Below are 14,663 nucleotides of genomic sequence, written 5' to 3'. Positions count from 1 at the left end.
CAGACTGATACCATCGCACACCCACCCCAACGCAGGACCACCCACCCCCCAGAACTGGAGCCCCAGCACCTGCCCTTCATCCCCAGAGGCATGTAACACTGCAACACCCCCCCCCCACACACACACACACAGACCACCCATAGGTGCAGGAGGCAAATGTGGTCCACGGTGGTGGTGGGGTGCTCCACTCCTGCACTCCCAAGCCCCCTCCCACCCATGTAACCCCCCAAAGAAAAATAGCTGGGCTCTCCAGAGCCACCTCTCCCACAGTACCCCACTGGGGGGGGGAAATCAGGACCCAGAAGAGCTCAAGAGGCCCCTCCATACCAGGACCCTCTTCAAATACAACCACAAACCCTCATAAATCACCAGACCCCTTCCTAAAATATCCACACATATAAACAGGGACACCCCTAAACACCAGGGAGGGGTCCCTGGGGTGCAGCTGTGTAGGACGCAAGACATGGGGGACCCCCCCCCATTCACCTCCATGGGCAGAACACTGCCAGGGACGAGGCAGCCACAGTTGTGCTTCACTCCTGGCTCTGCTCCCCTCAGAGCTCCCTGGAGCTAGGGGGGCTGTAGGTCCTGCTCACTGTGGCCATCTCAGCCCCAAACCTCTCTCTGCTCATGGGTTCTTGAACCATTTCCTTCCTGGTACCTGTACTGGGCCAAGCATGGGTGACCCAAATAGGGTGAGCGTGAGGGTGGATGGGACTTGGAGCAAGCTGCTCTAGTGGAAGGTGTCCCTGCCCGTGGCAGGGGTTGGAACTGGGTGAGCTTTAAGGTCCCTTCCAACCCAAACCAGTCTGGGGTTCTATTAATTGATTCAGCATCTTAATGACAGGTGACACAGAGCTTCTCCTCCTAGTTCCAAAGTCAAGTCCTGAAGGAAACGGATGTGCCCCTACCCTCTCCTCAAGATGTGCAGCTCTTCAGGGCCAGATACGTGTAAGTCTGTAAGACCAACATCTGGAGAGACATCAGCTTCATTCCCCCCTTGCCATTATCCCACTTTCACATGGTCAAGTGCATTCCCTGAGGAAACCCAGCACCAGCTCCTGGTATCCACAGGAATGGGCAGCATTTCCCACTGTACTTTGTCAGGAAGCGCTGTCTCCTGTGGGAACGTTCTCTCAGCAGAAAGTGTTTCAGTCTGTGCTGGAACCACGGCCATAAACTGTCTTCTGCTGTCCTGAAACCACAACTGCCCCTCTCCTGCAGGCAGAGCCCTTCCCAGTAACCCCTCAGTGATGATCCCAAGGCTCCAAGAACACAGATCAGCAGCAATGCATCCTCTTGGTCCATTCAGCAATGGCAAAGGCAGGGGCAGGGTGCAGAAACAAATGAAGTTTCTCCATCAAGTCACTGACCTCGTCCAAGTGATGGGGCAGCATCCTCAAGAGGAAACTGTTGTCGCATTTCGGCTTGTTCCATCCCAACATCAGACAGAGGTGACTGTGGCTGAGATTTGCTGCTCCCACAACAGGACCAGCACTGTATTCCATATCTGCAAACACTGAAGACAAAGGGAATCCCTCTGCTGCAGCTCCAGCCCATTCACAAGTTCTCCAGAAGCTCAAACACCTGATTCATTGATAGGAATCTTGGCAAGCCCCTCTCTGACAGGGATCCCAGCCTGGTTTGTGTTGGAAGGGACCTTAAAGTTCACCCAGTTCCAACCACTGCCACAGGCAGGGACACCTTCCACTAGAGCAGGGTGCTCCAAGCCCCATCCAACCTGGCCTTGAACACTGCCAGGGATGGGGCACCACTTCCAAGGTCCAACAGAGCACCAGCAGATCTGCAGACCCCCAATCCCAGCTTGCCTGTGTGCAAGGATTGAGGGGGCAAGCACCACCTGGAGAACAGAGGAGCCAGGCTCACCCACCACTGCCCTTTTTATATAGTAATTTGATGCAGCAAGAGAGAAAAATCAGGAAGAGCTGACAGCATCAGCTGCCACCCTGCAAGCCACAGGTTCCCCTAACTCACAGTGCCTGTTCCTGTGCTCAGTGGTAATAGCACACATAAACCATGAACAAAATAAGACAGGAATGTCAAGAATTGATGTGCCAAACACATTATCTTAAATGAAACTTTGGACTGGCCTTGAGTCTGACCATGAGGAACGCAGCTACCGCACATCAGCCTGCCAGGGTTTCAGAAGGAAGAAATCCCACTTCCCGAAGCTCTTGGATCCGAAATCCCTGGTAGCAAAAATTTATTCTCATGACTTGAAGACAAGGAGAAATTTATAAATGTGTTCTAGACCCAGCCAATAGGACAGTGACTGTTCCGTTCCTGTCACTTCTACCTGGGAGCCAAACAGCCGAACCAGCTCTGCCGGGTACATGGTGCCAACCAGGAGCATGTCCCCTGTCCCTCCTGGTTCCCAACCCCATGCACGCCAGGGAAGTCTCTTTGGAAGGTCCGCAGTGTTTCCAGCCTAGTGTCCACCGTCAAAGGGAGCAAGAACAAAGCAGCACAACTCATCTCAAACCCGACACACACCCACATTATTAGATTCTCCTAAAAAATAAGTAGTTCCAATCCATCTCTTCTCCCCCCGGGAGCCCTTGTGCTGGGGCCTGGGCTCAGCGCATGAGCAGGCTGTGCTTTGGTCCATCCACTCTCTCCAGCTTCTCAAAGTGTTTTCTGGCATTGCGGATGTTGATCAGCGTGGCCGCAGAGGCTAGGGCAGAGCACGGACAGGGGAGACAGGAACAAGTTAGAAGGGATGTGAGAAAGCAACATCCTCATCCCCAAACTCTCTTATTTTAACCCCACTCCTCAAAGCCTGCAGGGCTTGGGGCATCCTGATCTAGTGGAAAGTGTCCCTGCTCGTGGCAGGGTGCTGGAGCACAGTGTCAGCCACACAGTGTCCACCACAGAGTGTCTCTCAAGCACCTCAAACCCTCTCTAGAGCGGTTTCAACTGGAGCTGTGTGAACAGTTAAACAGTCCCTCTGTGCCCCCAAGGGCTGGCGCTGCCGCCTGCAGCTTCTTCCTTAAGATAAATAGATGCTGCTATAATTAGAAGCATTGGCCCATCAAGACGGTCCAGGCAGTAAGAGCAAGAGCTCCAACAGGATCCAGCTCTGCTTCCTCTCCAAACATCACCAGGGCTGCCAGAGAACAGCCCAAAATAGGTTATTAGACACGAGCTACTAAATCAGGTCACATCTGTTAGAGCAGTCCCCTCCACTCACAGAAACACACAGCTCAGCTCTCCAGGCACACGTCTTCTTGCCTCCTCTGGTCACTTTTTTAGCCACCCCCTGCTCAAATCCCTCCCTGTCTTTTCATTACAATCAGGTTCTCTGCTTTACCCAGTGTCTGTTGTTTCGCAAGGGAAACACAGTTTAAACCAGACCCATTCACCTTTCCGTCCCTGCAAACACACACAGGCCAAGGGCTTGATCTTTGTTTCAACTTACGTATGGAAGGGTCTGACATAACCACCATCACATATGTATTTGATGTAAAGATGTCGATGAAAGCAGCAAAGTTTGAGTTCCTGACCTCCATGCTCTGGAAAGAAGCTGCCAGCTTACTGAGAGGGGAGACAAAAGGGAAAGAAAGGGAAAACCAGAGTAAATGACTGATTGCTGTAGCACTGCTCCATAAGCTTCGGTGCCCACAGAGCAAACATCCCTTTATATGAGCTGTTGGTAACAAAGAAGTGTTTGAGTCCCACTTGGCAGGGGACACCAGGTGTGACCACATGTTTGGTTGTTGGGTTTTATTCTCTTTTAACAAAAATACTCTCTACTTTAGGCTGAGAACACTCTGAAGTGATTTGCACATGGAATGGCAAAGGTAACTCAAGATACACAACCCCACAGAGGCTGCTGTGCCCATGCACTGTCACTTGCCCCATGGATGTGACAGCTCAGCCATGCACAAGGACAGTTGAACACTGAAGCATCTGCAGACAGCTGTGAGACACAGGGGCCCTCCTCCATCCTGCCCAGGCTTCAAGCGCTTGCAGATACTACCAACAGCCTGTGGGACCTGGAGGAGGTTCAAAAGCCAAGAGACTTCCCACTTGTCCAGTCAAAACATCAATAAACAGCGTTTGCAAACCTCCTCCTCCCACAGCAGCACCCGAGTTGACTGTCAGCAGTTTATCATCACTTCAGTCCTGGAACCTCCCTGCCTTGCCCAGGAGGAGAAGAAAATGGGTTTCCAACCAAACCTCTTTCAACCAGCAGCAAAGGAGGAAGTCACAAAGGACAACGATTAACTCAGTGTTGAAGCAGGGTGCAATTTAACTGCAGCATTTCACAGAACTTTTATCAGTGTGGAGAGCCTCTGCTTGACTGGAGAATACTGCAGTACCTGCTGAGGGATCTTCCCCACTCAATGCTGCACCCAGCTCACCTGCAGCTTAGCTTGAATTGCTTTATTATGTTGCTGATCTTCTCAAACCTGTGGACATCCCGTTGTTCTTTGCACTGATAGTGAGAAATGACCTGGAAGACAAAAGGAGAGAGCAGGGAGTTAGTGAGGGATTCCTGTCAGTGCAGATTCCTCACGCTTTTATGGGAAGCAGGTGGTGACCAGGACTGAGATTCCCTTTGCCTTTGGCTTATTGAATCTTGGAACCTGTTTGCAACAAGACTGGTGCTTTCTTGATGAAACAAGCTCAGTAACACAATCACCAGGAAGCGTTTCACAGGCAGATGCAAGTATTGTAAGACATACAAGAGACAAAACTGCTCATTTGGGGTCTGAGTACCCCAACCCAGCAGCAGTTTAAATCTTGACTCAAAGAAAAGGTGCAAGCAGAGGAGGGGAAATGCCAGGCCACCGCCTTAAGTAGAGGAACTGGGCACTTCACCAGTGTTGGAATAGCTTTTACTTCCCAAGGCTATTGTGCTGCAGGCTCCTGAGGAGTGAATCTGAGGAATTCACATTCTGCAACAGGCAGGATGCTCACACGCTGCCCTCAAAGCCAAAGCTCCTCCGCAGGAGAAGCAGAACAAAGGCAGCTGGTTTCCTCAGGAGCTCCCTCTCCACCAGTTCAGAGTAACATCAAGCCTGTGCTAAGCTGCCTGCACCCACATCAATTCCCTCATCCTCCTCCTCCCACAATCCAGCAGCAACACACAGACCTTGGGGCCTGGCTGCAGGGATCCAGAGGATCTCAGGTGTTTTGGAATCCTTGCAAACGTTCCACAGCTGCATCATCCCAGCCACCTTCACCAAGCTGGTACCCCACAGCCCTTCACTCTTCACCCTCATCAGCTAAGAGGCTGAGATCTACATTACTGCATGAGGGGAATGGCACACGGTGCAAGTTACACCATCTTCATTCTCACAGCAAACCAAAAAGGAGTGTTTTAAAGCCTTATGCTGTGTGCTTTAAGCTCTTCAGAATCATGAAACCAACCACTACTGGAAGCGTCAGATACCTCACACAAGGATGTCAAACTCTTACTCTTCTAACTGTGGAGTCACATTTAACAGCCTTGTGAGAACCAAGTTTTGGGGTTGTTATTTTCCCTTAGAACTCCTTTAAATGACAATGTATTTCCTACTGTTTTAAACCTGCCCAGTTATTCATACTGGTACAGGTTTAGCCAGGTTCAAGGGCTGCAAGCCTTCTATACACCAAAAGCCTTCCCTGAATGCAGGTTTGTTCCTTAACTCTCCAGATGGGTTTTTCTGTTATTGTGATTTAAATACAATTTCAGAGGAAGATTTCACTTCAGGAGAAAAGAGTCCTGAGGGAAGCTTAAATATATGAAAGAAACACTGAGAAGAAAAAGACTCTTAAAAGTGACCACAACACTGAGATCAGCACCAGCTTTTTGTAGATTATTCTTTTCCAGTAAAAAAGGTACTTCTAACCAAAGTACTGCTACATACACCAGGGTGGAACCACTTATTATCTGCAAAAGGTCAAAAGCAGAACTGGCCACAAATGGTGGGGCTTTACTTCTGGTAGTTTAAGTAGTGAGCAAAGCAACGGCTCCTTCTCCATGTTCCTCCATCACTTCAAAATCAGACATTTGGCCAGCAAGGAAAGCACTTGAAAAACAACACATCAAACCCACTCCTCAGGTCAGCAAGAGATCTGTGTGAGTCTGAAGAGACACATCCCGAAACCAAGAGTATGGATGGACATGCAGCAATGGTGGGTTTAACCAACACATTTTACTTTGCAGATACAACAGGTTGGAAGCAGAGTTACTATACACTGGTCACTCTGAAAGCTGTTGTAAACCCATCGCTTGTGATTCCCCATCCATACTCTGGGTTTGTAGAGATCAAACAAAGAAAAGAAGAAGAGAAAGTAATCAAGCCCAGTTAAAAACCCTGAAAAGGCTTTTCTGAAGGTACAGAAGGTTCCTGCCCTGTGCAGAAAGGCATTTTCAAGGAAGTCCCATGGCCAGCAACAGAATGGGGATATGAAACCCTCTCATAGCCTGAAAAAGGGAAATGCTGATCAAGCCCTCAGCAAAACTGCCAGAAGTGGAAGTTTGGGAAGGTCCCTGGAGCCATGGAGCCATGTCAGCTACTTTCAGTGTCACAAGGTATGGATTGAGGCCTCCTGCCATCTGGCGCTGGCTCCTCTCTGTGGGCTATTGCCACAGCACCTTCCAGGGGGAAACCGTGTCCCAGGCTGGGCAGAGGACCCGAAGGACGGAGCTGTTGTATTCACCAGGAACGTGGCTCTCTCAAACAGAAGCACTTCGTCTGCCTCGATGATCTGAGCAAAGTTCCTCAGGTTCATTTCCAGCTGCTGGACATTGGGGATCAGCTGATAGACTATACTGGACCAAGCCTGTCAATGAAGAAAGACACAACATAAGGGCCGAGTTCGCACTTCTCTGCCCCCTCCTATCATAATGCAACGTACTCCAAACCAGTTCTGGGTGCTGATAGCCTCGGCAAGGCTGATAAGCTTCTCCCATCTCCATATCCATGTATCTCTACTACAGTGGAAACCACCAGTGGTACCCCAGCCCTGAGTAAACTCTTCTTTAGGTCAAGTTCTTCTCCACAACAGTCACAGAGAAACTAGACTGCTACTAACAGGCTTAAATCCTCCTCGTTTGAAGCTGTCAATGCTTCTCTGCTCCCAGATAAACCTGCTCAGGTTTCCAGAGTCTCTGTTAATTTTGAGCAAGGTCAGCATGCAGAGGGATACTTGGCAGCTCCAAACACAAAGCTCTCATCTAACCCAGTGAGTCAGTGACAAAGCCAGAAGGGACAGGGGATGCTCTAATAGGCATCTGTCCTCATTCAGACTCAGATCCTCGAAGCTCAGCTCAGCTGACCTCACTGCCACCTCCTGACCCAGGTTTGGGTCAGTGCCTGGCCACACGCTTCCCCCCACACTCAGGCTGGATAAACATGACTAAAAAGATGCAGAAGTTGTTTCTAAAGGAGCCAGGCAAAGTGTTTAAGCTGCACTAACATACTGCCACCGTGACTCCAACACGTGGTGGGGTTTTACTTGTCCTAATTAAAGCCAGGATGCTCTGATGCCATTTACAACAGCTAATCGCCACCAGCAGTGGTGGCAGAACTAAAAGGGATGGCCATTAACAAACCAGCAGCAACTAACCACTCGCCTTCCTCATGCTCTTGCTTTCAAGTGGGAGAGGCAGCAGCCAGATGTGGGGAGGAAGCTGTACAAACCTTGTAGAGTGTTTCATCCCAGATGGAAGTTCTAAAACAAACACATTCCAAGGGACGGGAAAGGCGCTTCAAGTCCTCCTCACGCTCTTTGAAAATCTGGGAATAGAAAAGAGATTGGCAGCTGAGTGTCAATATTCCTGCCTTTGGCGTGGTTGCTGTACTGTGTTTGCAGCGTGCACTTCAAACCCGTCTCAAGTACCTACAGCACTGGAGAGAGGACAAGAGCAGAGCTGGCCAGGCCAGGCCGGAGAAACCCCTCCAGAGCAGCAGGGTCAGGTAGACTGAGGCTGTCCTGCCATAGATCTGAGCAGGACTCAAAGCTGAAATAACCATGGGTGTTGTGGAGGGAATAGGAGCAGACACATGTGAGTGTCTCCAAGGACCCAAGTTCTGACAAGTCCCTGGTCACAGGCAAAAAGCTTCGTCACTAAGAACAGGACAGGACTGTCATCACTCTGGAGAGGGGCTTCTGACAAGGGCCTGTAGGGACCGGACAAGGGGAAATGGCTTTAACCTGCCAGAGGAGAGACTGAGATGAGCTCTTAGGCAGAAGCTCTTCCCTGTGAGGGTGCTGAGGTGCTGGCACAGGGTGCCCAGAGAAGCTGTGGCTGCCCCATCCCTGGCAGTGTTCAAGGCCAGGTTGGACACAGGGGCTTGGAGCAAGCTGCTCTAGTGGAAGGTGTCCCTGGCCATGGCAGGGGGTGGAACTGGATGAGCTTTAAGGTCCCTGCCAACACAAACCAGTCCGGGATTCTATTAATACAAGCAGCTCCAAGGCATGCACTCCTACAGCCTCCTCATCTCACCCCATGCTCTGCCCTTACAGGTTATGGCTATGAAAAAGGGGAGCAGAGGAACAACAAAGCCCAGAGAACGCTGTGCCAGCTCCTGCAGGACTGCTAGTAAAGCAGCAGGGCAGCCAGCAAGGAGCCTCTGCAGGGGAAGGCACAACAACACCTGCACCTCAGCACACTGCATTTAGGAACGTGATGGAACATTAACCAATCCCCAGGGAATGCTGCGTGAGGCAACACGTACCATGTGGGGCCTGGGACACCAAAGGCTTCAGTAAGATTTACAGTGATTTGGACGGGTATTTGCATATTCTTCTGAGTAGCAGATGCCTTAAACCAGATCTCGATGTGTGTGCAAGGACACACATGGAAAGCATATCTGAAGCAAGGCCCCTCTTCTGTCTACCCTCTGCTTCAAGGCCTCACTGGAGGCTGCATAACCACACAAAACCAGCATTTGCACCAGGCAAATCTGGACAGGGCAGAAGATTTTAGGCTCGTCCTTCAGCCCACAGGGAAGTGAGGAAAAGCTCCTTGAATCAACCATGCAGACAAGCTCTGAGCCATTTCTGCACTGAGCTGGAGGCAGAACTAAAACTGGAAGCAGAGGATCAGCCCTCTCAGGCACTGAGAGCAATCCAAAACCAGCCTGCACGTGGAAGAGTCAGTCTGCAAGGGAGGTCAGGCTGCGGTTGCACCCAGAGGGCTCCTCTGGGCTGCCCAGGCACACACTCACCAGCAATCACAGGATGGTTTAATAAGACTTCTTGCTTCAGACAGAAGCCAACAGCCTAAAGGGGTCTCCAAACCTGCTGCAAGCCAGGCAGTGGCCCAGCAGCCAGCGATGTGCTTGTCTAACCCACAAAGCTGTGTTTTCTCTCAGCAGAGAACAGACCCAACTGACAGAAACCACCTTCCAGTCACATAGGAGAGTTTCAACTCTTTTAGGGGGTTTTGGGTGGGTTTTTTTGATTACACTTTAGGACAGAGTCCATGCAGGACTGAAAGCAACAGCTAAAGAGAAACCAACTGCCACTGTCAGCACCATGTGCAAAGCCATCCAAATGGTGAGCAGGGGGTTCAAGGTTACTGGATTTCTTTCAGTTCTACCTCCTTTGGGGAGCCAAGGTCTGGTGGAAGTACCAGAATCAGTGTTATAAAGGAAAAGGCTTAGGGTAGTTGTCATTAAAAGTCATTAGTTCCATTCTCCATCACACTATATGCAAGAGATGACATAAATTCACAAGAGGCAGAAAAAGCTTAGAGGGCTTTGACATTTAACATCTGAGAAACCCTTCCAAGAACAGCGGTGGTGGAGCTGGATTTGAAGTATCAAATCACAACTTGCATTAGCACAAAGATGCTCTATTTGAAAGCATTTCTATGGCAACTATCAGCTTCTCACCAAGTCCCGCTGATCCTCCTGCACCAAGTCCATCTTGTGCACTAGACAAAAGATCTTTGCATCGGGAGAGTTCTGAAGGATTGCCTCCAAGCATGACTGGTAGTAGTGCATGTCCTTCTCCAGTTCACGGCTCTCCACATCAAAGACATAGATGAGGACTTCCACGTTGCGGAAGATGTTGTCCCGCTGGCTGGTGAAGTAGTTCTCCATGAAGGTGTCCTGTCTGAGAAGGAGCAGAGCAACAAAGCAGACTCCCATTAGAGCAACCAGGTCTGGCTTTAGCATTGTCAGGAATCAGAATAAAAGACAAGGGCTGTGCTGGAAGGGCCCTTAAAGCTCATCCAGTTCCAACCCCCTGCCACGGACAGAGACACCTTCCACTAGAGCAGCTTGCTTCAAGCCCCTGTGTCCAACCTGGCCTTGAACACTGCCAGGGATGGGGCAGACACAGCTTCTCTGGGCACCCTGTGCCAGTGCCTCAGCATCCTCACAGGGAAGAGCTTCTGCCTAAGAGCTCATCTCAGTCTCCCCTTGGTCAGTTTTAGTTCTCAGCATGCACCCGTTTGGATCAAGCTGGTGATGAGCAATTCTGAACCCAGCGTCACCTCCCACCGCCTCAGGAGAAGCCCAGGTGAAGGGCTCAGGCTTGCTGCCAGCCCAAGGGAGCAGGCAGCAAGGGAAGGGTGGACTTACAGACCGTGCCTTTTGCGCAGCGATAGCTCAAGAGGCAGCGTGGCCTCCACACACAACCCAAGATGTGGCATCCGTCCTTCCAGAGCTGTCGCACCAGTTTTACAGTGCACACGTGAAGCTTGTTCTATTGCCTCCACACAAGCAGCACACACATCCCTCTGGTTTGTCCCATCCCCAGAGCTAACCCCAGCAGTTCCAAAGGCAGAAGATCAAACAGTACCTACCCTCCGCAGTCCCAGAGGTTTAACACCAGGTTTCCTAGGAATCTAACATGGGAGTGCTCCACGTCAACTGGAAAGAGACAGCAGGAGTGAACCACAAACCCAGCTCAGAGCTACCTCCTTGGGCAGCCAAAATGCTGCTCTTCACAGCCCACAGCTTGTAAAATCCCATCCAAACACCACTGCTGGATATAAACCTGTAGCTGAAGGCACTACAGAGACAGCTCCTAGAGTAATTCAAGCCTTTCTATTCCCTACCTTGGACACTGCTCTCCAGAGAAGGACAGCAGGAGGTTTCCCTTTAGCAGCATGTACTCTGATCTTTGTGATAGTTTAAGAATGACACAAGATCCAGCACACCCTGCAAGGCCTTAAACGAGCCTTAGAAACAGTAAATCAGTAACACAGAGAATGTGAACTTTATGAACAGGCCACATATATGGCAAAGAGGGACTGCAGACCACCTCACCAGCGCTTCCCAGAGAGGAGCATCAGATCCTGACAACTCCTACCTCTGCGGCAGAGGCATCACTTATTGCTTTTTCACATCAGTGGTTTTGGAGGTAAAAAAGGCACAAGACATTAAGCCAAGTGCCTCACCCTGCCACAAGCTTGGGTGCTTAGAGACACCACTGTGCTCCAGCTGTGCTGTGATCAGCTGGCCAACAACAGGGAAGCTTCTCCAACACACATGAGGCTCTGAACACTCCTCAGTCGGTGAAGCTGCAGCAATGGCTGCCTCCTGGTCAAAAAAGAGATTTAAGGATAAAAGCTCACCCATAAAGCAGCAAAACTGAACCCAGAGCCGCCTCCCCTTTCACTCCAGCTCCCTACCCGCCCTCAGCTGAACTCAGCAGTGAAGCTCCTGTAAGGTGGGGAGGATGAGCACCCACCCACTCCAGCGCAGAGGAGAGGTGGGACTGCTGCAGGGAACAGCCTCTCCCCTTTAACAGAGGGGGTTTGCACCCTGAGAGCCCGCTCTTCACACAGGAGAGCTCTTACTTGTGGCACCCAGACGCCGCGTGTCCCTGGCGATGTAGTTTGCAAAGATAATGGACCTCATGCTGGTCTTCCCAGACCCACTTTTACCCATCAGCAGCACCTGGGAAGGAGAAAATACAGAGGAATTAGCTACTACAGAGCAGCAAGTGCTTTCTGCCCCTCTCAGGGTGAACAGCTTACTGCTGAAGCCACAAGAACACAAGACCAACACATTTCACATGTGAATGCACCAGAAGAGAGAGGCAAAGAGAGGACCTGGGAAAGCAGGAGATGGACACCCTTACCCCTCCGTGCTATCCATGGCCACTGAATTGTGGGCCAGGTGAAACCCCTTCCACCCTGGCTGCATTCCTGACCTGTGCCTCTCAGCCCCTTGGGAATCTCTGCCCTTCCAGGCTCCAACCACCTGAGGTGCAGCCCCTTTTTCCAATGCATCCTGGCAGAGGATTGGGAACCAGCACTGGGTGAGAGCAGGAGCTGCTCCAGCCTCCCCCATCCCATGCCTTGCACTCACATAAGTCCCAAGTGCACCAGCGCCACGGGGTAAGGCAGTAAAGGACTTTGCCAAGATGAGAGAACACCTTTCTCTCAAGCCTTTAAGACCAGGCTGGAAACAATCCCATGCCCACCCAGCATGGATATTCTGCACCCATTACTTCTCTTTCCTTATCACAACATGACTTGTTTTCTCTTCCCCAAGAGGTGAAATAGACATTACAGTTCAAGTTGCAGCAGAATGTTAGAAGCCGATGGGACAGCCCAGGTCAAGTCACCAAGCTGTCATCTTGGCACCTGACGCCAGAGTCATGGAATCCCAGACTGGTTTGCGTTGGAAGGGACCTCAAAGCTCATCCAGTTCCAAACCCTGCCATGGGCAGGGACACCCTCCACTAGAGCAGGCTGCTCCAAGCCCCATCCTGAGCCTTGATCTGTGCAGATCACTGGGCCAAAGGCGAGGAAGCACCTTTGGCAGCCAAAGGGGATGACTGGAGGCAGAAGAGGGGCACCAGTCACACAAGGAAAGCCTCTACACTGTGATCTAAAAATACAACCTGAAGCACCCCAGCAGCACAGGCTCAAACACAGCTGTTAAACAAGTTCCGACTACAAAGGCAAACCCAGCCTTTGACAGCTCCGAGTCTATCATCAAGGATCGCTTTAACAGAGCACAACCAGCCCATGGCCTGCCCAGCCCGCAGCAGTGCCAGAGACCAGCTGGGGAGCCACCAGCTTCACTTCCCAACTGGACACCAGCAGCAGCCACAGCCTCAGGGCTGCAGAGGCAGAATCAGCCCATCCTGTTGCACAGGTTATCCCTGTGCCGCTGAGCACACACCTGATGTGGTGACAAGGGCTCTCCTCGGAGAGCCAGGCTGGTCTGCTCACACCTATCAGCCTCTCAGAGCAAAGCCCTGCAGATACACTGTGCTCTCCCCACAGTGAGCTACAGGCCCCCACACAAGTGCTTCAGGAGGGTCTCCTCTCCCCTCATGCTGTGTGAGGCACAAGAGAGGGTTCTGCAACAGGAACCACAAACACACAGCAGTTACCATGGACGGCTCCGAGATGAGCCAGCAAACAAACTCGAACTCATTTCAACGACTTCAAGCACAGGATACATCTGTGACTCTGAGGCACCCAAAAGCCAAAGAATACCCCAATATGGTGCAAACACACAGCGACATCAGCAAATACAGGGAAGCAAAACCCAACTGCAGAGGACCTGCATTTCGGTTCTTACCTTTTTCTTCATGGCTGTGCTTGGCATCACCCACCTGCAGAGAAAACACCACCTGAGATCGCTGCTGCCCTCAGGCCTCCACTTCAACCCCCGCATCCCATCCCGAGCGGGCAGCGGGTGCAAAAAGGGAAGCGCTCCCGCACTGACACCACCCCCCAGCCTCCGCCCCATCGGGCACTCGACAGCTCCGGCTCCAGCCGCCGGGGGAATCGCTGGCACCGGCCTCCCCCCGCTGGAGAACCCTGCAACCCGGCCCTGGCGAGCGGCACTCCCGTCACTGCGCGGCCAAACAGGCCTCAGCGGGAGCAACGCGGCCGGCGCCGGGAAGCCGCGGGACCCCGCGCAGCCGCCACCCGCCCTGGTCTCCTTGCATACAGCGGCCGGCCCCGGAGCCCCCCTGAGCCCACAACGAGCGCGGCGGCCCCACCAGCCCGCCCCCAGCCGCACCGGGCCCCACAGCTGCTCAGCCAGGCCCCACCGCCCCCCGCTACCTCTATCTGCGAGAGGCGCCTCCCGGTGCGGCTCGGCGGTGCCCGCAGGGGGTGGCGGGGGTGCCCGCCGGAGCTCCGCAGTGCCCGAGCGCCCCCGCTCCGGGGTAGGCCGCAAATCCGCGGCCTCGCGTGGATCCGCAGCCCCACCGGGGCCTCGCCCGCTCCCGCCGCGGCGCTCCGGGACTCCCCCGCCCCCGGCGCCGCTCACGAGACACAACCACCAATCACGTCTTTTTGTATTGCTGCCGCTGTTTCTTGCAGTGTCCTCTTCCGACTTCCTCGAACCGCGTTTTAACACCTCTTCCGCGCGCCCCTCTTCTAAGCCGCTGCAAAGCCCGTGATATCAAGAGAAATTCACTAGGTGCCCAACAGCTTTCCATTACCGTCTATATGCTCCTATAGAAGGCGGCAACGGCACAAGGCGTCCCCACTGCACACAAGCGGGTTCACACACCAAGGGAGGGCCCGAGGGTCCTCCCGGGAGCTCCCCTGAGGGGCTGCCATTGGCCGCTCCCGTCCCCGTGCCTGCGCACGGCCGCCCGGGATCCCGGTGCCCCTCCCGGTGCGCTCGGTGAGGGCAGCGCCGCTCCCGGTGCTCCGCGGCGGCCACCCCGCGGTGTCCCGGGGCCCGGGCGTGAGCAGCGCTGCCCTCTGCCGCCCC

The 14,663-nt window shown here is 52.6% G+C and overlaps 1 protein-coding gene across 2 annotated transcripts; it reads right to left on the bottom strand.

Moving 5' to 3' along the window:
- Positions 1-2,207: 2,207 nt before the first annotated feature.
- LOC134174880 (ras-related GTP-binding protein A) lies at positions 2,208-14,226 on the bottom strand. 2 transcript variants are annotated; one of them, XM_062640212.1, is made up of 10 exons: positions 14,003-14,226; positions 13,512-13,545; positions 11,771-11,870; positions 10,772-10,838; positions 9,855-10,077; positions 7,656-7,751; positions 6,673-6,795; positions 4,386-4,477; positions 3,440-3,555; positions 2,208-2,695 (listed from the first exon to the last, which is right to left on the bottom strand). In XM_062640212.1, the coding sequence occupies exons 2-10, from the start codon at positions 13,536-13,538 to the stop codon at positions 2,598-2,600; spliced, it is 942 nt and encodes a 313-aa protein (XP_062496196.1). In that variant the 5' UTR covers positions 13,539-13,545; positions 14,003-14,226; the 3' UTR covers positions 2,208-2,597. The 2 variants fall into 2 exon arrangements, with proteins under 2 accessions (XP_062496196.1, XP_062496197.1); XM_062640213.1 differs by lacking the exon at positions 3,440-3,555.
- Between the last annotated feature and the right edge of the window lie 437 nt (positions 14,227-14,663).

This window comes from Pezoporus occidentalis, unplaced genomic scaffold, assembly GCF_034315485.1.
Source record: "Pezoporus occidentalis ecotype Australia unplaced genomic scaffold, CSIRO_AGI_Poc_V1 ctg63, whole genome shotgun sequence".
Classification (NCBI taxonomy): Eukaryota; Metazoa; Chordata; class Aves; order Psittaciformes; family Psittacidae; genus Pezoporus; species Pezoporus occidentalis.
Note: the sequence above shows the minus strand (reverse complement) of the source record. Positions and strands in the feature narration are given on the sequence as shown.

Coding starts and splice junctions, on each gene's coding strand:
- LOC134174880 (XM_062640212.1), bottom strand. CDS start 13,538: ATGCCAAGCACAGCCATGAAGAAAAAG. Junction 7,752..9,854: donor AGGAGGATCAGCGGGACTTG/GTGAGAAGCTGA, acceptor TTCTATTCCCAG/ATTTTCAAAGAGCGTGAGGA. Junction 2,696..3,439: donor TATGTCAGACCCTTCCATAC/GTAAGTTGAAAC, acceptor GCTCTGCCCTAG/CCTCTGCGGCCACGCTGATC.